General features: G+C 43.3%; 1 protein-coding gene across 1 annotated transcript in view; it reads left to right on the top strand.

Annotated features, from left to right (window-relative positions):
• wnk1b (WNK lysine deficient protein kinase 1b) overlaps positions 1-21,420 on the top strand; it is a 79,685-nt gene extending 58,265 nt beyond the window's left edge. The window contains exons 14-39 of the mRNA XM_070929360.1: positions 410-499; positions 1,376-1,447; positions 3,904-4,152; positions 5,273-5,343; positions 5,481-5,628; positions 5,910-6,026; positions 6,375-6,485; positions 6,652-6,703; positions 7,012-7,152; positions 8,158-9,097; positions 9,292-9,611; positions 9,708-9,769; positions 10,108-10,164; positions 11,224-11,289; positions 11,429-11,462; positions 11,547-11,614; positions 11,755-12,042; positions 12,172-12,443; positions 12,885-12,960; positions 13,054-13,183; positions 14,350-14,547; positions 14,997-15,089; positions 17,956-17,997; positions 19,769-19,941; positions 20,713-20,769; positions 20,980-21,420. Coding sequence (XP_070785461.1) covers positions 410-499; positions 1,376-1,447; positions 3,904-4,152; positions 5,273-5,343; positions 5,481-5,628; positions 5,910-6,026; positions 6,375-6,485; positions 6,652-6,703; positions 7,012-7,152; positions 8,158-9,097; positions 9,292-9,611; positions 9,708-9,769; positions 10,108-10,164; positions 11,224-11,289; positions 11,429-11,462; positions 11,547-11,614; positions 11,755-12,042; positions 12,172-12,443; positions 12,885-12,960; positions 13,054-13,183; positions 14,350-14,547; positions 14,997-15,089; positions 17,956-17,997; positions 19,769-19,941; positions 20,713-20,769; positions 20,980-21,420 — 4,368 coding nt within the window. The remainder of the gene's footprint in view (positions 1-409; positions 500-1,375; positions 1,448-3,903; positions 4,153-5,272; positions 5,344-5,480; positions 5,629-5,909; positions 6,027-6,374; positions 6,486-6,651; positions 6,704-7,011; positions 7,153-8,157; positions 9,098-9,291; positions 9,612-9,707; positions 9,770-10,107; positions 10,165-11,223; positions 11,290-11,428; positions 11,463-11,546; positions 11,615-11,754; positions 12,043-12,171; positions 12,444-12,884; positions 12,961-13,053; positions 13,184-14,349; positions 14,548-14,996; positions 15,090-17,955; positions 17,998-19,768; positions 19,942-20,712; positions 20,770-20,979) is intronic.
• The last annotated feature ends 1,457 nt before the right edge of the window (positions 21,421-22,877 follow it).

Raw genomic sequence — 22,877 nt, 5'->3', positions numbered from 1 at the left:
CCCTGTACTTACACCCCGCCTAACCCCAGTACTGTGCCTGTACTGTTGTACACTACAAGCTGTGTATATGTGTATATGCATACAGTAGGTATTGGTGTGCATATATCTGTTGCCGTATAGATCGATGTGCATACATGGTGTCCGTGTGCATGTGTGCATACACAAGAAGAAAATCTACACTAGAAACTGATCACTAGCGAACAGCAGAAGTACCTTGTGTTTGCACTCATGTACAGTTTCTGGTCTACGAGCTACAAACATGTTCTGATTATTTTGTGTTTCTCCCTCTCTTTCTTGCCAATCTTGATTTCTCAACTCTATCCTCCCTCCTTTTATATCCTACAACATCGCATCTCTTCCTTTCGGTCCATCTTTCCATCTGTCTTTCTTTAAATCTGTTGCTCAGCAGCAGGTTCAGGCTCCCACCCCCCAGCCTTCTCCAGGACCCCCTCTGGTCCCTGCCACCACCCAGTCAGCTCCTCCTGGGGCCCCCCAACAGGTAAGACAGCTGGAAAAACAACCTGAAAATGGAAGTCTCTAAACTTTTTCCCCCTTCTCTTCACTCATTTCATCACTTTTCTCACACTTTTAATACCACATCCCCTTGATGTCCAAACCCCATAAAGATAAAATACAAAAATAACTCTGTTTTTGTGCTTATACAGTAATAACTCGTATGTTGGCTTTCTCTTTGAAGTCGTTGCCTTTGCTTCAAGGTAACCACTCCCACAGAGCTGGCACTTTGCCTGCAGTAATACCACAGTCTCTCTGAAGAACTGTGTTTGCCCCCAGCACAAACTGCTGCTATGAACTAATTGCAGCTCTAAACTGATTTGATTGAGCATGAAATTGGGTGTTAATCGGAGATCAAATGTTTCTTGTCAGAAAAAGATTGGAATGTTTTGTTATTTGAACCCAGAAAAACAACCATTCCCCCATAATTACACTCACCATGTTTACATAAGAGTTGTATTCAAAACCTTCATATTGCATTTACATTTTACATTTTGTTTAGCTAATTTTTTGCTTTTGTGAGTGCTGTTACATAGTTAATAAATCATTTTGTAACATATTATTTATTGGTTAACAACCACTCAGGAAATTAACAATAGAGAGGATAATATAACTAAGTGAGATGAGATGAAATTGATTTTCCCAGCTGGCATTTTCCATATAATTTTTGGCTTCTCATAACTGGGATTTGAGTTTATCCAGGTTATTATAAGCTGGACATGACTGGGAACCGCGCTAGCTTAAAAAAGTATCAAACCTAAAAAGGATATTGGTGTGCATGTAAATATTTACATTTCTATATTTAGTCATTTTCTCTCTTCTTTCTTTCTCTCCCTCTGTCTCTCTGTCTCTCTGTCTCCAGGTTTCATCCAGTCAGAGTTGTGCATCAGTTCAGAGCCCCACACACACATCTCTGCCGCAGGCGTCTGCACAGGTACGCAAAGTAACACCACTAATTGAAATATATATGCAACACAATACTTCATAAACACTTTCCTAATGCTCACAAGCTGACGCTGGCTCTTTGCAGACAGGTGTTGGATTTAATTAGAGATTGACATACATGTCTGCATTCATCTTTACCCACATACACACACACACACACACACACACACACACACCTACCTGCTTATACATAGTACACATCTATAGTAATTGTGCACTCTTGAAGACTTACACACACATGCTAAAATCTAAGCTGAAGCCCATCTAATAAACCCAAACACAGTCATTATAGTCTTCTTTAATAGACCTCGGAGTTAGTTTAACTCTGTTAGTGTTGTTTTCCCATACACTCTACTGTAGATAAATTCATACATGAAAACAACCCAGAGACAAACATGGACGCACACACAGTCAGCTAATAAGCTCCACGTTCAGTGCAAACGTAGCAGCGCTCTCTACATAACAATTTGAAATGCTAAATTTACACCTGGATGTTCAACTTTTCAGCAGAGTATATCGTGTGGAAAGAAAATCCACTCAGAGCTCATTTGATTAGACATTTCTTTTAAATTCAGTTATGTACCCAGTCGACTGACTCTTAGGCAGTTCTTTACTCAGCTAGCCAGTCATATGTTAGATATGTCATGTTGACAGTAAGCAATCAGTCTTTAAGTTTGTATTCAATGTCATTCTTGGTCTATGTGTTATTATTGCATGTCTTGCCGTCTTGAATTGCTTCTTTTTTCACTGTAAACTCTTCTTCGTAAGCTTAATTTGCCTTTTCTATTTTTCTTTCCATTCTGTCTCTCTCATCGGCATGCTGCCTGTGTCTGCCCCCGGGTTTGTTCTTATTTGTGTTTATACATGCCTACTTGTGCTCGTATGTTTGGTTACATGTTTATGGTTTTTGCAACAACAAAAAAAATTGATTGTGATTAGTTTTGTGACCTCACTCCGTCTCCCAGTATAGAACATCTTTATCTTTTGTACCAAGCGGCTCAGTTTGCTCTGGTTCAGGTACCATTATGTGTGGCAGTGTATGTGGATATACCGTACGTAGGTTCCCTGTGTGTGTCTATCCTTATGTATAAGTGTGGAATTGTGTATCTACCTGATTTGGTTGGTGGATCCGTTTGACATCCCTCTTGTTGTCTTTTGTTGATGCCTGTCGTTGGTAGTTCTCCTTTGTTCACCCCAGATGCTCCTATTAACCATCTGTTTACAAACATGGATCGCAAGTACATGAACACATTTTAGCAACTTATAAACAGGAAAAGGTGGATGTGGGTAACAGTGGGCCGTGAGGAATGAAATGTGTGTAGTGTCAGTGTCCCAGTGTTTAGATTCTGTCTGTAAATTGATGCTTACAGTAGCAATGCAGTGTGCAAAATATTTTACTGTCTTCTGTTCTAGATATGTAATTATTAGATGGATAATAACAATGAAGTTTCATGTAGGTCAGAAGGTTGAAGTGCATTTTGTGACGGTATGAAGAGCAGCACATTGAGTCACATTGACAGACGTACGAAGCATTTAAAGATTGCCCGAGTTCAAGTATCAGCAAGTTGCTTTCTGGTTATGCACAGTTTTTGCTCCTTTCTACCTTTACTATGTCTGAAAAATATGTGCTACAATTAGTATTCCCTTTTTTAAAATCAGTTTTTAAGTATTTTTCATAACTTTGAATCAAACAACTCTTTGGGTCTACATTGTCTCCAAACCATGACTTTTAAGGCATCAATTCATTGGATTTAAAAAAGTAAAATAGGAGAGCTAAAAGACTTGCCTCCTTGAATCAACATGTGTCTCCATTTTTAATATCTTGTTAAGACTGTTAAGACCATCTTCATTGTGCAAAGAATCTGCTTGCACCTCCACTACCTGTGAAGCCGCACCGCACATCGTCTGTAGAGATCTAAGTTGTTTGTGGTTGCATGATCTTAGAGTCACGTGTGTTTGACACAATCGTCCTGTCACAGAGTTTGTTGTTTAATCTGAGATGTTGTCACTAATAGGCCTAATCAATGTTCCAGTTGTCTTGTCCGGAAAGTTGTTTGTTGAGGGTCTCAGAGTCAAATTTGTCAGTAACGGGTCAGTGAACTACAGATGGCTCTTTCTCCTGGTGTCTTTATTTTAACATGATTTATCATGGAGATCAATAAAGACAGGCACATTCATCCTTTGATGTGAAGTATTTACTATATTAAACAGTTAAACTAAAGAGCAGCTTTAGCTCACTGTTCCATTACCAAAGCGATTGACTGTAAATCTGTCTGTGCTCATCACATCTGAACGCTTGCCGGGTTTATCTACTTCCTCATTCTCCCTGTGACGTTGCTCCCTCCCTTTTCCTCCTACCCGTCCTCGGCCTTATCTACCTTCTTCTTTCTCCCTTCTTTTTCCTTCCTGCCTCCTCCTCTTTCTGGCCCTTCCTCCTCTTCTCAGCCCAGTATAGCTCCATCTACCGTTTCCTTGGTGACCATGTCCTCTCCGTCGCCATCCCTCCCTGTTACCATGCCGACAGCGGCCGTGGCTTCCCCTCCCTCTCCTCTGCCACTCCCTGTTGGGGTGGTGCCTACTATTGTTTCCCCTCCTCCTCCTCCTCCTCCTGTGCCTCAGCCATTGGCCACCGTGGTGCCAATCATCAGTGTAGCCACCGCCCCGCCTGATACTCCCATGGAAGCCCCTCCCCAGGTATTGGTAATGGACAGTCAACCCCACCAGGTGGATGTCTTGTCCCTATTTGCTCTGTCCACATTTGTCGAAGTTGAATGCTGTAGGCTGTCACTTTCTAGAGCCTTGGATTATGAGTTAGGATTTTTAGATCACTCGTATGTGCTACTTAAGTACAAATCTGCTCATACAAGTGGCTCTTGCATGAGGCCCAATATCCTGCACACCCTTCAGTAAGAGCTTGGATATCAGTTGTGAATGGCAGCCACATTAGAGCTGAACAACTATTGTTATCAGTGGATGTCTCAAACGTTGGGTTTTTTACTCTGGTTCTTTGCAGCCATGCGTTGTGGTACTGTCTTAAGTTCATATTCACAGTACATGACTGAGTGGCAATGATAAAGATTGTAGTCTCGTTTTATGAGAGCCATGACAATATTATGCTGGTGTACTGTTTATTTACATAGAATAACCAGGTGTTTTGTGTTGAATAGCTTTTGTGGCTTAGTATGAGTGTAGCAACACAGATTTTCTTGAAAATCTCACAATCAAGCAATTGTTGTTGGAAAGGTTTCCAGGGTTATTCGTGTGAGCCAGTGAAATATTTAATACATCTGTAAAAACTGCAAGAGACAGGTTTGATTGGTCTACAAATAAATAATGTCTAATATGATCGATCAATCACTGTCGGCAGATTTATTTTTTTACTCTTGGTGCAAGAGTCGTCCTCAGTTGAACTCGGACCATTTTTGATGTCTCATTTCAGAACTTGATTAAGAGACAGTTGAATGTGTTGTTGGAGAAACTGTATGAATAAAATCCAGTTTCTTTTCTCTTTTGTGGTTGTTCTTGCTTTGCTTCTTTTGTTCCATGTTCTAGTTTTAGTTGTTGTTCGGACCAGTTCTGATATGTTCTGTCCAAAGTCTGCTCTATATAATTTAATTCAAGTCCTTCTTACTCTAAAATCATGAAGACATTTCCTGCAGTCTAGTTAGTTTTCTCTCTTTACTTATGTCACTTTGCTTATATTTCATGCTTTCCTACTGTATTTTCTTACCCCACAATTTCCCTGGTGATGGTGGTGATAGCGATCATATTGGTTGTGTGTATGTGCATTTTCATGTGTCTGTATGTGTTTCAGTCTGCCTCTCAGTCTTCAGAGCTGTCCCAGTCCCAACTACAGCCACCTCAAGTTCTCTCATCTATAGAGAGGTAATGAGCAATTACACAATTACTGAAGTGACGCCACATTCCTCTAAATCTAATTTGTGATGCTATCTCTCACCCTGTTGCTGTTTACCTCTTTTTCTTTTATTAAATTTGGCCTCTATGTCTCCTCTGTACATCAGTGGCCACTCTGAGACCTCAGGTCTAAGCGACGGCAACGAGGGAGGAGGCCGCCATGAAGGGCGCTCCACCAAGCGACATCAGAGACGATCTGTACGAAGTCGATCACGCCATGAGAAGCTCTCCAAGGCCAAACTCAATGTTCTCAATGTAATAGCAAATCCTATAAATCCTATGAAATCATAATTAAACAATAAATCCTCTCTTGTGCTGTACCACTGCAACAAAAGTAATGAGAACATCTAATCAAGGCACTCATCTGTTTACATTCTGTCTCCTTTTTAATTGTATTTTTCTTTCTCTGTGTATTTCTGTGTGTGTGTGTGTGTGTGTGTGTGTGTGTGTGTGTGTGTGTGTGTGTGTGTGTGTGTGTGTGTGTGTGTGTGTGTGTGTGTGTGTGTGTGTGTGTGTGTGTGTGTGTGTGCATGTAGATCTCTAACCGAGGAGACAGGGTCGCAGAGTGTCAGCTGGAGACCCACAACAGGAAAATGGTGACTTTCAGGTTTGACCTGGATGGAGACAACCCGGAGGAGATCGCCCAGATCATGGTACACACACCGTCACTTGATTCATTTACTCTCTCTCCAACCATGTTAATACCGCTGTATAAAGGCTGGAATATGCTTCACATGCCAGTCCGCGTGCCATCTACTCTTTGTCATCCAAAACCATTGAAGTGCACATAATTACTGTGCTCTTGTCCTTGTGCTTTCATTGAGAGATTCATCACCAGGTTCCCACACGAGGCAAAATGACACCTCTGTGGTTAACAGACTGGCATAGGAAGTATAGACCAGGCTACATATATATCCATCCAATAGCTATGTTTCTGTAACATATTAGACACAAACATACACACATCTTAATCTGACTTTTTTCACTGTGTGTGTGTCCAGGTCCAGAGTGAGTTTATCCTGGAGAGTGAGCGGGACTCGTTCATTGAGCAGGTCAGAGAGGTGATCGAGAACGCTGATGAGAAGGGTCTGGAGAGAGACGCAAACAGCCAGGTGAACTTCTTTCTTTCTCTCTGTGTGTTTTTGGAGAGTTTCCAGTGCTGGTGTTGGGTTTGGGATAGAAAAAAAAAATGCTAAAATAGCTGCTGTTTTTTTAATGAATTGTTTTATTGCTTTTATATAGTGTGTGTGCATATGTTGTTGTCTTGTTGATCTACAGATGGCAGGTGATAAGGAGCAGCAGATTCCTGTTATATCTGTCCCCATGCCAGGTAAAAACAACAAAATAAAAAGCCTTACAATAACAACAGGCAGCAGTTTGAGTGCCCATGGGGCAACAGTGTAGCACAGGCAACTGTAAGACCTGGCTTTATGTGTGTGTCCTTGAGCACAAAACTGAATTCCTACCAAAGCTTTAGATATGACAGAATATTTATGTATTTTCTTTTCAAAGCTTCTATTTTGTACCCACAAAGCTTCCAGTTTCTAATTTTGCAGATGAACTGGCGTGGAGAATAGTAGTTAGCATGTTATTGTCTCTGATTAACAGTGCTGTACACTGACATTCATCTCTTCCCAGACATCCCTCCCAGTGCAACAGCACAAGTGGTCCACTCAGCAGGTCGGAGGTTCATCGTCAGCCCCGTACCTGAAGCCAGGCTGAAGGAACAAATGTTTCCAACCTCTCCTTCTCCTGCCCCAGCACCTCCTGTTGAAACTGGTAAGGATTGTGTGTGTGTGTGTGTGTGTGTGTGTGTGTGTGTGTGTGTGTGTGTGTGTGTGTGTGTGTGTGTGTGTGTGTGTGTGTGTGTGTGTGTGTGTGTGTGTGTGTGTGTGTGTGTGTGTGTGTGTGTGTGACCTTTAAAGGTCAGCAACCAGTTCTGTTGTTTTCTTTTCTTTAAGTATGGTACAGCTGGGGTTTGGTTACACAATCTGTCCCCTAATGACCACAAATGTTTCTTGCCCTGTTGGACTCTCACGTGAGAAGTTTGTGTTAAAAAATTGCAACATTTTGATGAGCTGTTTATAATGATGACCAAAAAAAGAAAACACTAAAATCAGAGAGAACAAAAGCTGAATTTTCCCTTCACTTCAAATCCACACAAATATGCTCACTGAATGACAGTGTACTTTGCCTCACACACACTTATCAGATTAAGCTGTAATGCTTTTAGAGGAAATTGCACAAATGTTCTGTCCAAATGCAATAACACACTGGCATTTATTTAAATTGATGCTATAAGATCTTCTGGTGGAACGCTGGAATATAAATAGCTGTATCCGATATTCTGTCGTTAATGTGGAATTTAAACATTATTCCATCAAAATATATCTATATGTTCAAATATTAAAGCTAAAATTAAAAGGTAGTCCTTCGGTATTTTCTGAATAATGCAAAGGGGACCCATCCTCAATCCTTTGTGAGACAGAGGGACACTGCTGGGACAAATCCAATCAGGAACACTACACTGAAGGTAGCCATACTCATTAGAGGTTAATCATATTCCACTCTCCTGTCCATCTGTAACACAGTAATACCTTAACATAAACATTTCTCAATAAACCAAAATTGACTTAGTGGGATTCAAACCTAGAATTACTATTAAGTCACTGACGTAACTGCCACAACCAAAGACTGGTCATTCAAGGACTATCTTACAGTGAACAGGACGGACTTTGGGGATTAAAACGGTGTTTCTTTTTTTCCCAGTTCCTCCAGCTTCAGCTCCTGCTCCATCTCAGACTCCAGGCCAAGGTCTGGCGTTGTCCCAGTCTGCCGGAGCAGTCAGCTTACAACAAGCCTTCTCTGAGCTTAGACAGAACCAGAATCAGTTTGATGCTGGACCCAGCACCGCCCCAGCTTCTATCCACTCCACCCATCCTCCTCTGCAGCCTGCAGCAGCTTCTGTCCCTTCACAGGCTAGCACAGTCACTCCTACTGTGGATGCGTCTGCTGGACTTGTCCCCTCTAATTTAAACCAGGCACAGGAGCAGGTCTTGGAGCCCTCTCTTCCTCCCCCTTCCGCCCCCTCCACCCCCTCCTCTGTGCCCGCTGTCTGTCTCAGCCCTCCTTGTTCTTCCTCCCCTCCTCCTACCGTGGTGAATCAGAACGTCCTTCAGTCACAGGTACTTTCACAGCCGGGGACACAGGCTGTGTCCCAACCCCAGGGACAGGTGCAGGTCCAGGGGCAAGCACAAATTCAGCACCAGGCTTTCAGCCAGCCTCAGTCTCAAACTGTTCCTGCTGTCATTGCTACTTCAGTACCTTCCACTCTACCACCCGCCAGCATCCCGCCAACAATGCTCACCTCCCCTCCTCCAGCCCAGACTGTTCCCCTTGTATCCTCCCCTCCCTCCTCCACTCTCAATGCCAGTGAAGTCTCCTCTGATCATCCGTCAGTCTCTCCCACCTCCTCCTCTACTCCTTCCCTCTCCTCTTCTGTCATCCCCACTACTGCCATTCCAGGCCCCCAGCTCGCTCCCTCTTTAGCCTCCCACCCCACTCCCCCTCCCTCCTCCTCCTCCCCCTCCTCCTCCACCATTGTGGGGCTCCAGCCAGTGACCACCAATGTTCCTTCAGTCCAACCAACCTTGGTCCACTCCCAGCCACAGACAGCAGCACTGCCTGGGCAGACGCACACACACTGTGGGGAATGTGATGCAAGGTGAGGGGTGGTTTTCACTTTATTTACTCTTTAGGACTGGGTACCGGACTACTTTTTTGGTACCGACTGAAATTAGTCTATAGGTTTGAGTCTCAAAAACTGTCAAGTACTAAAACCTGGCATGGATTGCTTGCCCAGTTTCATACTCTTCTTCACTTATTCTTTTGCAAAACATTCATTGATATCTTTCTCAGGTGTGAGGCATCCGCTGAGTCTCAAGGCAAGCCGGACGACATCCAAGCCCTGGAGAAGAAGCTGCGGTCTCTCTTCATGGACCTTGGTGGAGGGGTGCCATCCTCCCAGGGAGACGTCTTAGCTGCTGACCCTGCCTCTGGAGCCCCTGTGGCAGGCACCTCATCCCCAATGGGCCCGTGCTCTACTTCCAGCACGTCTGTCACAACACCTGGCACCAGCCAGCCAGCCAATCCCCCTCAGCCCCCCTCCAGCCTAGCTCTGGGGTCACCTGCTCCAATCCAGGGCCCTGGAACACCTATTTCCATCCCTGCACAGATTGGTAGGTATAAATATGTGTTTCTGCATATGTGTTAGTGTCAGTTAACTTGTATTTTAATAATGTTGCTTACTGACTTTATGATTTCAGCTTCTACAGTCGCCCCTGCTTCTTCCTTTGGCCAGACCACTCCATCCAAACCCCCCTTATCCAGGGTACCGGTGAGTTTTTTTGCTCTAGACTTTTTTGACCCACTTCTGTATGTATTTAATTCTGTGGTCAGCAGGCAGACCAGTGTTTGTTTTTAGGAGAAACTGCCCTGGTAATTTAGCGTACTGACTTTTAAAGGTTAAGACGTCACAGATAATTGAATCTTTAGAAATTATATGTGTTCTGAGATGTTTCTACTCACTTTCCTTACAACTCATCGGGCATGGAAATTTCTTTATTTCTTAACATTCTCCACAATGAACACAATTCTCATAACCTCCTCTACAAATCTTTTCTCTCTCCTTTCTCCCACTCTGTCTTCTCATCACCTCTCTTTCTCTGGGATTAGGCCAGTTCTCCTCCTTCAGAACTCCTGCCATCTTTCCCTGGACCTTGTCTAACACAGGTGTTTTTTTTGCTCATTTATAGACTTTTATTTCCACTGCAATGCAATGCTGTATTCAAACTGAGCCTGTAATGCTTATGAGTATGTTCCATGTCGGATCTGTTGTGTATAAATAGTGCTTCTGCTGTGCAAAAAGACATTTAATTCATAATGCATTTTGAATAGTTTAATAGCTAGTAACCTATGTGACAAAATACTGGAAGGAGAAACAGAGATTACGTTTCATAACCATCATAAACCCCTCTCAAGAAGAAGATAACATCCTAGACAACTGAATATACATCTGAATAAATGAGAACTCAACATTAAACTACAAAGAACTGCCTCTACTTTACTTTAAATGAAGAATTATGATTGAGGATAAACGAAAGTAGGATCAGAGAGAAGCTGGGTAAGAGAAAGGGTGAGAGATGTGGAAACACAATTGGACAGAGAGAGACAGAGTTGGCAGGCAGACAGGCTGAGAGCTGAGTACTTAAGGGCAGAGAAGACACTGGACTGACTTTAATTTCCAGACTGTTTTGTTGTGGCTGTGAATGCTGCCGTCTCAAAATAGACCTTCCATTTAACCACTGAATAGTGAGATATGACTTGTATGAAAAGTCTGACCTGTCGCGTTGCCGACATTCACTTCTCGTGCCTTATGTAACTCTCATGGGCGAGACTTGTCCTCTTTGATTAAGATAATCCCGCTAGTCGAAGCTCACAAGGGATCTGATTTTAGTGATTTCTTTTTTAATTGCAGTTAAAATGCTCAGGAGAACAGAATACCTTGCATGCCCTCTACATCACTTTACCTGTGTTTCTGTGTGATGGCACAGGAGAGGGGTCGGATTTTGTTAAATTTGGCCGAATAATGCCTGGAATCATTAATTTAGACAACAACAATTTGTGAAATGATAAAATCTGTTGAATGTCAGTAAAAGATCAGAATTATAGTCCAGCCTGAGTAGCAATAAGTGTGTTCTTTTAGCTTATATTGCTAATCAGCTTCAAGCCTGTGTGTGTTTGCCTATTTTTCTGTGTGTGTATATGAAAGTGTATGTTGTCTGTTTCTAGTCCCAGCAGCCTCTGGAAGACCTGGATGCTCAGTTGAGGAGAGCACTGAGCCCAGAGACTGTTCCTGTCAGCACACACACACAGGTAAGCACACACACACGTTTGGATATTATTCTGTTAACTCGTACTGACACTGTACACACTGTTCTAATTCAATGACACTGCTCAATACTAACCCGTCTTCTTCTCTCTCCATGCTAACCAGGCCTCTCACAGTGGCATACCTTCAGCGGGACCAAGTATGTATATTGATAAATATATTGATATACTTATGTATCTGTGTTTGATCCGTCTGTCTAACATTTGTAACATTTGTCTTTCAGTTCCCTGCTCTCTGGAGGACGACGCTGTGTCCTCTCCTGGTGCTGGAATTAAACTGGGAAGATTTCAGGTAAAATACATGAGTGCCTACGCATTTCCTTTGCCATGGGTCTGAGGGTGACGTAATGGAATTGTTGCTCGATTGAAGTTTATTCCCCCGGACTGTTTTTCCTGTGTATTTAAAATTATCTCCCTCTTCTCTCTGTTTAGGTGTCGTTGGCTACTGAGGAGTCTCCTGTCAAACGCCCGGCCTGCACTGAATCTTCCTCCACCACCTCCTCCTCCTCATCTTCTTCCTCATCGTCCTCCTCCAGTCTCTCAAGCCCGGAGAATACACTGCACAAGGACTCCTCGTCTCCTCTGAGAGGGGGAGGAGGACAAGGAGGAGATGTTGTGGACGGACTCCCCCAAAGGACTCTGGGAGGGTCCCACCACCCCTCCCCCCTCACTTCACCCTGCCCCTCTCCTAAGCCCACCACTACCATCGGACGCTTCCAGGTATTTCCTGTTTTCTGTTTTGGATCTTGTAGTGTAATAAAGGTTTCTTTGCTACAGGTTCTACACAAACTACACAAGGTATTTCCATTCACTCATTATTTCATCCAATATTTTGTTCTTTTATTTCAGGTTACCACCAACCCCGAGGCCCGTGTTGGTAGATTCTCAGTCAGTCGTGCCCAGGAGCAGAGTGTGGAGTCCAGGCAAACCCCTCCGCCCGCTGCCCGGGCTGCTAATGGACCCAGTGAACCTGATCCGATTTTGAGTCCAGACTTTGCTCACAAAGCCTCGCTGCCGAGTCTAAACAACAACTCCTTCAATAACTCCTACATCAGCAGTGACAACGACTCCGAATTTGAGGATGAAGACTTCAAACGGGAAGTCACCCGCCTCAGAGAAAAGTAAGTTCTCTCTTCTCAGAAATCTCAGAGAAAAGTAAGTTCTCTCTTCTCAGAAATCTCAGAGAAAGACACTTCTGTTGTTCTATCAACACACTCTTCTTTCACCTCTCCATCACCTCGTCTTTATTAACTGCTTTGAAGAAAACCAGATTTTGCTCTCGTCTCTTACTTCTCCCTCTGTGCCCCCCAAAATAGTAGGCTGCTTCTCTTTTCTGCTCTTCCTCTTTCCTCACCCTCAAGAATGAGGTTAACCAGCCACTTTCCTTCATTACTTTTTTCCCTTGTTTGTTCCTCTTTTCATGAAAAAAGGATGTTCAGCGCTTTGTAGAAAACTAGACCCTCCTCCTCTCTCCTTGCTTCCTCACCCTCACCATCTCTTTCTTTCTTTTGCCTGTAAATATTTTAGTCCTCATATTTTTCATTCCCTCTTTCTACCACCAGGCACATGCGTGAGATTCAGGCCCTCCACTCCCGCCAGAAGGAGGAAATAGACTGTCTCTTTACCAAGCTGGGAAAGGTAACTCACCTTGGTTACATCAGTGCAGACACTATAAACGGCATCACATACAGTACGTAGCAAGCAGCCATTCTTCTTTTGGTCTTGTTGCAGGTTCCTCCAGCTGCAGTGCTCCCTCCAGTTATAGCCTTGACTGGCAGGCGGAGACGACCCACCAAAAGCAAATCTTCCAAATCGTCCAGAACGAGCTCAACGCACGGCAGCAAGAGTCCGTTACAGCCAGGTAGGCTCTCGTTTAAACATTTATATTAAAGAGCTGGTTCACCCAAAGTCCAAAGAAACATCATTTCTTACTTACTTCTTGTGGTAGCTAGCCAGACAGTGGTTGGTTTTATTTGTATCCATCTCTAAGATTTCTGCTTCCACTCCAACACAATGCTGGTGAATACAATTTTATTTATGTTGCTCACAGCACAAAAAACTGACAGGTAAAGAAATACAACAGCAATATCTCTATTCAGAAACAATGTCTCAGACACTCAGGATAACCCGCAGATTTCATTTGTCCACTACTTTGGTTTAAAAAAACCTGCAATCAGAATCAGAATCAGAAATACTTTATTGATCCCTGGGGGGAAATTATACAAAGGAAAAAACTAATGCTAATGTGCTAATTAGTGCAAATTAGCAAATGCAACAGGCTAAAGTAACATGGTAAATATTACGTGCTAAACATCAGCATGTTAGCATTGGCATTATGAGCATGTTAGCATGTTTACGTTTGCATTTAGCTCAAGCTCTGCTATACCTGCAGAAAATACCGCCTCACACAGCATGCTAGCGTGGCTGTAGACTCTTAGTCGTGTTGTAATTACATTTTTGAATGTTGTGAGCAACACAAATGTAATTCCATTCACCTCGCCAAAACATGGACGAATGGAACCAAAAATATCCGAATAGCTAGATACCACTTGAGGAAGGTGAGAAAGCATATATTTTTTGTAATTTGGTTGAACTGATCATTTAACTCTGCACCACCTACCAAAATATTCACCTTAACCTTGAAGTCCACTACACTAAACGATGATCAAAAACTTTTACCCTAACGTTACACCGTCTCTGTGTTTATGCATCTGTGTGCACATATGTGTGTGTGTGTGTGTGTGTGTGTGTTTATCTGCTTGGTTACACGTGCATGTGGGTGTACGCTGAAGCAGGCTCAGAGCTTGAACATTTCTGACTGCTTTCCCTGTCTGTCTTTCTCTGTGTGGTTGTGTGTGTGGGGGTGTCTATGTAAATGTCTGGGTTGACGGGTGTCTCATCTGTCCATTATCTGTGTGTGTGTGTGTGTGTGTGTGTGTGTGTGTGTGTGTGTTTGCGTGTCTCTGGTCTCTGTGGTGCGTCGTTCCTGCCCTGTCCTCTCCTGCCTATGCCTTGTGCTATCTCCAGGCAGCACTTTATCTGCCCAGAGCGTCCCCACCATGTACCCCGGCCAGCTGGCTCTGTTAGCCCCAGGAGGACTAGCCGATTCGGGCAGCAGCACAATGCTCCAGCCACTCAAACCCTCTCCCTCCAGCAACAACCTGTGTTCGGCCTACACCAGCGAGGCGGCACTCTCTGTGCCCAGCCTGTGTGCTCCCACCCCAGGTAGGCATGCGACAGTGAACCCTCAGCAGACCTCATCAGCTTCCCCACAACACAAGAAATACTTTGCATACAGACGAACACAAATGCATGCAGTTGGTTTAACTTCACTCCCTCACAACAAGACACTTCTCACATCTTCTATCTTTCTCTGTCTGTTTCTCTCTCTGTGTAAAGCAGTGTGATGGCCAACTGACTGTTACATTCTTTGTATTCCTTCACCTGTGTCTCTTTCCTTCCCTCTCATCTATACCTTTTCTGTCTTTCTCTTGTCTTGTCCATCTCTATTTCCTTCTTGTCCCTGTTTTTCTCTGTCCTCTGTCTCTTTGTTGATCTCTCCTCCTTTATCTTCTTCACCTCTTTCTCTACATTTCCCTTCTCTTCTCTGCACTCTCTTTTCTGTTTCCTCATCTCTTTTCTCCTCCTTCTCCTTCCCTCCTCCCTCTCTTCAGGCTGTGTAAAGTTCAGCTGGGGTTCGGAGCGTTTGGCCTTCAAGCCTGGCGGCAGGAGGACGCGCTTTCTGAGTACGCCCTGCTTGGCTCTTTGTGTGTAACGCTTTATTTCTTTGCTCTTCTCTTTTTACCCGTCGTCCTTACTTACTTTTTGTTCTTATTTTTTTACTCCTATATCTATCAAGTCACGGTCGTCCTGTCTTCCCAGGGGTTTCCTTCTTTGATGGAGGAAGACCCTCTGCTTCTGATATCCTGCAGAAAACTGGTGTCTCCAAAAATGTCAGCTTTTCAGGAATTAGTAGAAAACATGTATTCATGTTTTCAACATGTATTGCGAAATCAGCTGAGCATGCAGGCACATACTTTTACATATAGCTTTCTCACTGCAGTAGTGCTTTGCTCAAAATGACCAGCCAAACTACATTTCTATCTTAAATCAGAGCCATTTTTTAGGTATAGAAGAAAAGGGGAAAATCAGAAATAAGAGCTTACTGCAGGACACAGACAGTTAGCACTGTAGTCTTTCATGCATCCCAGAGCTTCCCATAGTCATCTTTACTTACTTTTTAATCTTCTTCTTCTTCCCACTTTCTTTCTCTTTTAGTCAGTATTCTTTCTTTCTTTCTTTCTTTCCTTTGACATAGTCTTCCTTGATAAACATGCCATCTCGTAACCTTCTGCACTTTTGGCTGCGGGGAATAATAGAATTGTCAAAAATAAAATAACAGCATCATAATTGGAAGAAAGGACACAGAAAAGTGTTTATTGTCTAAAGTTACACTTTAAAAGCATCACAAATCAGCAACTATGATACTATAACATGAAACTTTATGTCAACTAGCAACATTAGTGACAGGGAACTGAGTATTACTAGTCTGTTTTAAAGTTATAATCCTTACGATTTCAGTCCTGGTTGTTTTGGCGACACCCAGGGTTACTGGTGGTAACAGCAGCTGCAGTCTGCGGGCAGCAGACACTCTTTGAGCAGCCACATTGTCAGAAATACAACAGAAGAGCAACTGCTGCATCTGTTTACAGCGCAACCACATATACTCAGGTTGTTTTGATAAAGAAGTCAGTCTTTTTCCATCATGCCGTGAGCAAACCGCGGTCTGATTTCATGTTGCACAGAGCGAGTAGTTTTCCAGCAGCAGGACACAGTGAAGTTGGTTACCTTGCCAACCTGTTGCCTGCAGCTCTTCATCTACTAGCTCACTGTGGCTGCTCCATCTTGTTCCATTACCCCCCTGCAATATTTGAAAGTGATTAGCTGTTAAAGAATGTGTAGGTAGGCAGGTTGGGTGGCGGACTCTGCCACTAACAATGACAACTAACACATAGAGAAATTATGATAGAATGTAAATACCTTGAATGACCATTGCTAAAAAAAAATGCTGACCTTGAATAGTATCAAAAATGGGGTTTGATTTCATGAAAATCTCAAGGATTATAACTTTAATTTCATAGACATTAGTGCAGTATAACCAGAAATGATTGCATGAACAGTAGTGGAACAGGTGGAAAAGACACTTCATAACAGCAACTAAAATGCACATGGATTTTTCCAGTAGCTTCACTGTGCTGTGCATTTACATTTAATCCATTTATAGCAAATGCTCCATGGCAACCGGTTAACTCAAATGTCAAATGAACTTCAAATCCATCACAACTAGCATTATACACAGCCAGCAACATTACAGGCACACAACATACAGACCATTTAATCTGTAGTCCGTATAAGTTAGAGGTAGATGATACAGTCCGTTTCTAACCTTCGCCTCTGTGAAAACAAGTAGACTAACAAGGAAAGACAAGTTGAGACCCGATGACTTGAGATTTCTGCCATACAATTTTGTTTTTAATAGGAGATTTATTCTTTGGTTTAATTAAACCTGATTAATTGCAATGACTCATTCATTTAAGCACAGTTCTGTTCAAATACTGTGCATCAGTCTTTATTTATTTCTATTTTTCCGTGATTAAGAAATTGTTTTTCTCCAATCATATTATAATCATAATATGTAGTGTTGGTTCAATGTTTTTGTGCTTGATGAAGGGATGTTTATGAATGCATCTGAACCCTCTGCAGCTCAAACCCCCTCTCTCCCTTCCTTACTTCTTTCCCTTACTCCCTTTCCTCACCCCCCTCTCTCACCTGTTCCCCTATCACTGCACAGCCAGGAGGGGGGGGGGAGACAGACCTGGGTCTTTTTGATCATAACTTGCTCTTGTGATAACATTGGCATTAAATTCATTATTCATTCATGTAAATGAGCTCTGATATTAGCCTGAAAGTAAGAGTGAATTGCCATTTTGTTTCACTATTAAATTGCTGACCAAATCAGAGGTGTGTGTGCAGCGATTCAGGTCTGGAAACAGGGTACTGTGACTGACCCAGTTCTGGTGTGGCCCTGTGAGCTGTAGAGAGGACTCAGAACCAGGGGTTGGTTACCCAAAAGCATCTTCAAGACACAATAGACGGGCAAGACTTTAAGGCAGTGTGAAGGACTCGGTTTAGTTTACTGTTAAACATGAGTATTATCTTCAAGAGCTTTGGCTAAATATTTATATTCCAGTATTAACTGGTCTTTTGCTGCTGCAGTAACTGTCAACCAAGTGTGCTTAAAGTCGGTGTCTGCACTTCCTCAGAAGGTGGCCTACATATCTTGACCTTGTCAAAAGAAAAGCATCTTAGTTGTCCATGTGTATGAAGGTTACATCTGTGGTCTGCCTTTCTCACAGTAAAGAGTACAAAACTACTCACTTTCCAGCGTTTGAATCCTAGTGCACTGTGTGACAGGTACTGATCTCAGTGTTAAGATGTTATTGGGCAACTCAACCCCAAGTGTTATTGACTACTTCATACTCGGATGCATTGTGTTTGGTTGTCGGGTGTTGTGGGCGGGGTTTAACTCTGACTCTCTCCCAATCCTCCAATCGTTGTCTTCCGGCCGCACAGGGAAGATGGTGAAAAAAGTCTGCCCCTGCAACCAGCTCTGTAGTAACTATCTCTCTTTTTGGTCTTTCCTCCCTCCATCCATCCCCTCTTCCATCCTTGCACTTGCTCACCCACGCTTCCTCCTGCTCTCCCTTAGATTTAAACATTGATCCTCCTGCCAGATTTGAGATCAGTTTAATTCAGTTATTTCAGCTACTGTGACTCACAGAGATGTTCAATTTTGACATTTTGGTAAAAAAAAAAAATTTAAAAAAGGAAAGAAAAAAAAGATGTTTTTGATAATAAAGGTTCAAAGAGCAGTTTGAGGACTGAAATGATTGAATTGAGCAGCCATCACAGATTCAAACTGACAGTGCATGCACCCCAAAGCTCTCTCTCTCACACACACACACACGTTCAAACACACACTAACACACCTGAACAGCTGTTAGCCACTCTGCCCCCTCCCTCTCCTCTCCTCCCTCGTCATGGCTTGTGGTCTTGACTACATTGCCCAGAATTCCATGCTGCTGCAGTCAGTCATGACTCAGCTTCCCCTCATTCTTATTTTCCTCCATTTTATTTAGCATGACATGACAGTTTTTGTCAGACCAACTGTTTGATTAGTTTTTACTTGCTAATCCCTGCATATTATGTCTTCTCTCCTGTGATATCTGATCATACACCCCACTACACCCCCTCATGAATATTTAATAGCCAAGCTCATTTTGTCAGCATGGCTTTGGGATGCCTTTTTCTACAAATGACATGCATCAGATCCTTGTAATGTAACTATAGTCTGGATATAAGGTAAAGTAAAGGAATGATAATAAAGAAAGGAAACATATTAATCCTGATGTTCTCTTTCACTGGTTTGAATAATATGTTAAAACTGTATATTTGTGGAAAGCACACATGCATATTGTCAGGGCTGTGTCTGCAATATTGGAGGTTGAAGTGAAACCTTTAATTCTGTGAAAATATCTGAACCAGCAGAGTGTGCAACAAAGAGCTGAGGTATTCTATAATCTTCCTCCTCTCACCTCTCAGCATATACTGATTTAGTTTCCTATTGGCTTGGTAGAGAGGCACTAATGCAAAGAATTACAGCCTTGGAACATGCTATAATTACGGTACTGGTATGGTATAACAGTTCATGTTAACTTAAGGCTACATGCAACGATAGCACAGCACTTATATGCAGACAGTTTGCAGTGTGTGTTTTTTTTGTTTTTTTTCCTGCAGTGAATTCGCTCTGATGAAGTTGATGCTCAGGGTTGGCAAAAAGCAAACTAGCAGCTGTTACAGAGCTTGTGTGCCATCTAATGGTCAAAAAATAAATCAAAACAGGAGAACAGCAGGACTGGCTCAGCATTGCTTCTTAAATGTTGTGGGTGAACGCTGCTGGGCATGTCAGCTGTACAGGTTGCCCAGTGTGTCACTCACCTGAAGCAACGGGACTCTTGAGAGAACCTTGATTGACAATATTTGATATGATATATTCTAAAACAGGTTCAGTGTTTCTCATATTTGCTGGCAAAAGTGCCCATGCTCTGTTTTGAAATGTTGCTCCAGTATCATAGTTTTTCTCATGTTCCCGTCTGTCATCATTATTTCCACATTACAACTAAACTATATACTTTTATGACCATGTCGACATGCTGACCCACCCCTAAAACTCTGCTCCGAACAGCCTCTGTCACGGCCCCTTTTCATGGTCAAGACAGGAAGTGCATTCTCATTCATCCAGATAACATCAAATATCATCTTGTAGTTTGAACAATGTCTCACATCCTTTGCTCTTCTCCTCCCCTCTCTCCGTCTCCCTCCACAGGGACAAACAGCACCAACGCAGTGAGCGGTTCAGGTGGTTTGGGTCAGAGCCAAGGGGGTTCTCAGTGTCTGCCCCCCAACATGTCAGCCCCTCACCAGAGGAAAGGAACCTTCACCGATGACCTCCATAAACTGGTGGACAACTGGGCCAGAGATGCCATGAACCTCTCACAGGTTTACTACAGTTTTATGATCCCTCTTACTGTAGCAGATGTTGTTTTGACCCAGAAAATGTTCCTCCAGCAGTGGCTCACCGGTTCCTGTATTTAGTTTACCAGACAAGAAGACAGATTGAGGAAACAAGCTGAACTCTAAATGGTAGTTTGTTAAAAGCCAAAGTGGTTGGTAGAGTAAACAAACCTCAGCCAAAACCTACAGGCATTTGATGTGTTTGTCTTGTATCCACTTGGCACATCAGTTTCTGTCTCGACTGTCAGAGATAGAAAGCAGAGACAGATCCTAGTACAGGCTCAGTGACCACAAACTGGCAATCGAAAAACAACCAAAGGCAACCAAAAGAAAACAAAATGCGGGTCACTGTTGGACAGGTGAGGCTGAGACAGAGATGCACTTCCTCCTACAATGTAAAACATTCAATGAAATGAGGAACATTTACTTACAAGTTTGACTCTGTTGAATTGATATGAATGAAGTTAGTCTTGAGAAGTTTTGTAGAAGATTTCTGTTTAATTAGATGATCTAATAAAGCGGTAAACTATTCCACACTTTAAATGCAAACAGCAAAATGCAGCAAATGCTTGGTCTTGCTTTATTTTAAGTTCCAGGCTATTTTTGAGAAATGTGAAGCATTTTGTTAAAATTAGGGATTTGAACCCTCCTGAAGTAACATTTCTTCGTCTTTATTTATTGATCCCTGATGTTTGTTTTTGTTTAATAAGGTAATGTACAGGTGAGTAAACTGAATTAAATGTGAAACTTTTTCAGGGAAAGAGAAGTGCCAAACAGCTGCAGCAGGCCCCAGCACAGGGACACAGCTACGAGGTTAGTTTAAAAAGCAGCACATCACATCATGGCCGGATCATCCAGTGCTTCTGTTGTAAAAGTATCAACTGGTTAATGTGTCTCAGTCACAAGTTGCTTACAGAGTATTCGAAAAATGTTAGAGGCTTAATTGTGAAAAAATGAACAACTCTTCTGTGTTAGCATGAATGAACTTTACTCTTTCTTCATGTGAAATATCCACCTCTCCAGGTTATCCAGTCAGCCAGTCTGAGCAGGAAGTACTCTGCTCCCAGCCAGCTGTGTACCAGCAGCATCGGAGGCTCAGCCCACCTCCCTACAAACCCCACCACCGCTACCTCTATGGCCGTCCGCAAGGGCTCCCTGTGCCACCCCCCTGCCTCCTCCACTCCATCTCAACCCCAACCCCCCCAGTTCATCCACTACACCCCCACCGCGGCCTACAGCGCACAATGGTCCGGTCCGGCTCACGGCCTGTCAACCCCACACCAGGCCCCGGCACAGCCTGGGCCTCTGCTTGTCAGCACCTCCCAGCCCCTGGGCCCCTACCCCACCACGGTTGGTGTACAGGGCCAGATCCCCGGGCAGGGGCCGCTCCAGGCTTTCCATCTGACCAACACTCTGCAGAAGTCGGTCAGCAACCCAGGAGGACCCAACCTAAGGACCACGTAGGGCTGGGGGTGAGGGCTGGTTTGAATCACGGCCCGACTGGACTGGACTGTGTAGAAGAGAGTGTTATGGGCTCGATCGGCCTGGGGAGGATGGAAGAACTGGAGGAGCGTGGAGAGCGAGGAGTTTGAAATGACAGAAGCTGACCTGTTCAAGAGGAGAGAAGTAAAAAGGAAACAAAGAGGAGAGAAGGATTCAGGCGGCCGTCTCCACAGTTTGTCTCCCTTTCTGCTGTGTTTGACTGTAGGCTCGTGACAGCCGGCCAGATGCTCAAGGATAAAGGAGGAGACTCATGAGTGCAATGTTAAAAGGCCAAAGAGGTTCTGACAGGGTGTGGGGCTGCTGATAATAACTGTTTGTGAGGTATCGTGTATAGGCACTTATGGCTCAGTCACATTTCATGCTTTCAAGGCCACACAATCACCTGGTGGCACAGTGGAGGTTGGGGGGGGAGGGGGCTTGTGTCCACACAGCACCTCTTAATAGCTTCTAATGCTGCAGTTGCTGAAAATATTTCAAACTTTTTATTAAAAAAAATAATCAAGCTCTCAAAGAAGATACAAACATGCAACAATGCAGTTTCTCCAAATGAAATACAGAAATGACGTTGGCACTCTATAAAGAGATAACTGGTGGACACAGAGGGGAGCGTGGCTGGCCATTACATGAAGGTGTCAACATCAAACGATGTGTTTCTGACAGCAGTCTGCATCATTTTGCATCCCTTAAATTCATGCTTTGAGGAAAGGTGAGAATGGAGAGATGTTTAGAGCAGCGTCTGAGTTTAATTTAAGTTCAGGAAGTGTTTTTTTCTTCACTATATTCAGAATTTGGAAATTTCCATTCAAAGCACAAAAAATCTAAAACAAATCAAACGCACATTGAGAATTTGAGCGTCCGCAGCTGATCTGACCTCGAGCCTGGTTTAGCGCAGGTTTAGTCCAGCACTTGGTGGAGTTTTGACTCGTCAGCTTGAGAAAGATCGTGACAGCTCCTCCTCTGTTACCTTCTGTGTCTTGTTCCTCCCTTGTTCTGACAAAGCGTTTAAACGGAGGAGGAGAGAAAGTAGATGAAGAGGGAGAGCAGCAAGAGGGTGTCTCTGTTAAGTAACAGTCAAACACCTCTTCTGTTTCGTGCTCCACGGCTTACTGTAGGAATATACTGGCTGTGTGCAGCCTTGCTAACGTAATGGACATGGCAGACGCTTCTGCACACCAAACGCCTCTTCACCGTCACGACTCCACCTCTTCCTCCATCCCTCTCTCCGCCTCTCTGTTGCCATTTGAAGCAATAACAGCAGAAACCTTTCAGCGGAAGAAAAAAAAACCCAAACATGAGAGAACTCAGCGTGAAAAAGTGGCCTTGTTATCAGAATAATATAGAGTCCCTGTACAGTTTGTGTCTCTGTTAATTTTTTAGAATGTCAGCTATGATGATTCCATTTTGTTGTTTTATTTTGG

This window comes from Enoplosus armatus, chromosome 22 (genome assembly GCF_043641665.1).
Source record: "Enoplosus armatus isolate fEnoArm2 chromosome 22, fEnoArm2.hap1, whole genome shotgun sequence".
NCBI lineage: Eukaryota > Metazoa > Chordata > Actinopteri > Centrarchiformes > Enoplosidae > Enoplosus > Enoplosus armatus.
The sequence above is the reverse complement of the archived record's forward strand: the minus strand, read 5'-3'. Positions and strand labels throughout refer to the sequence as shown.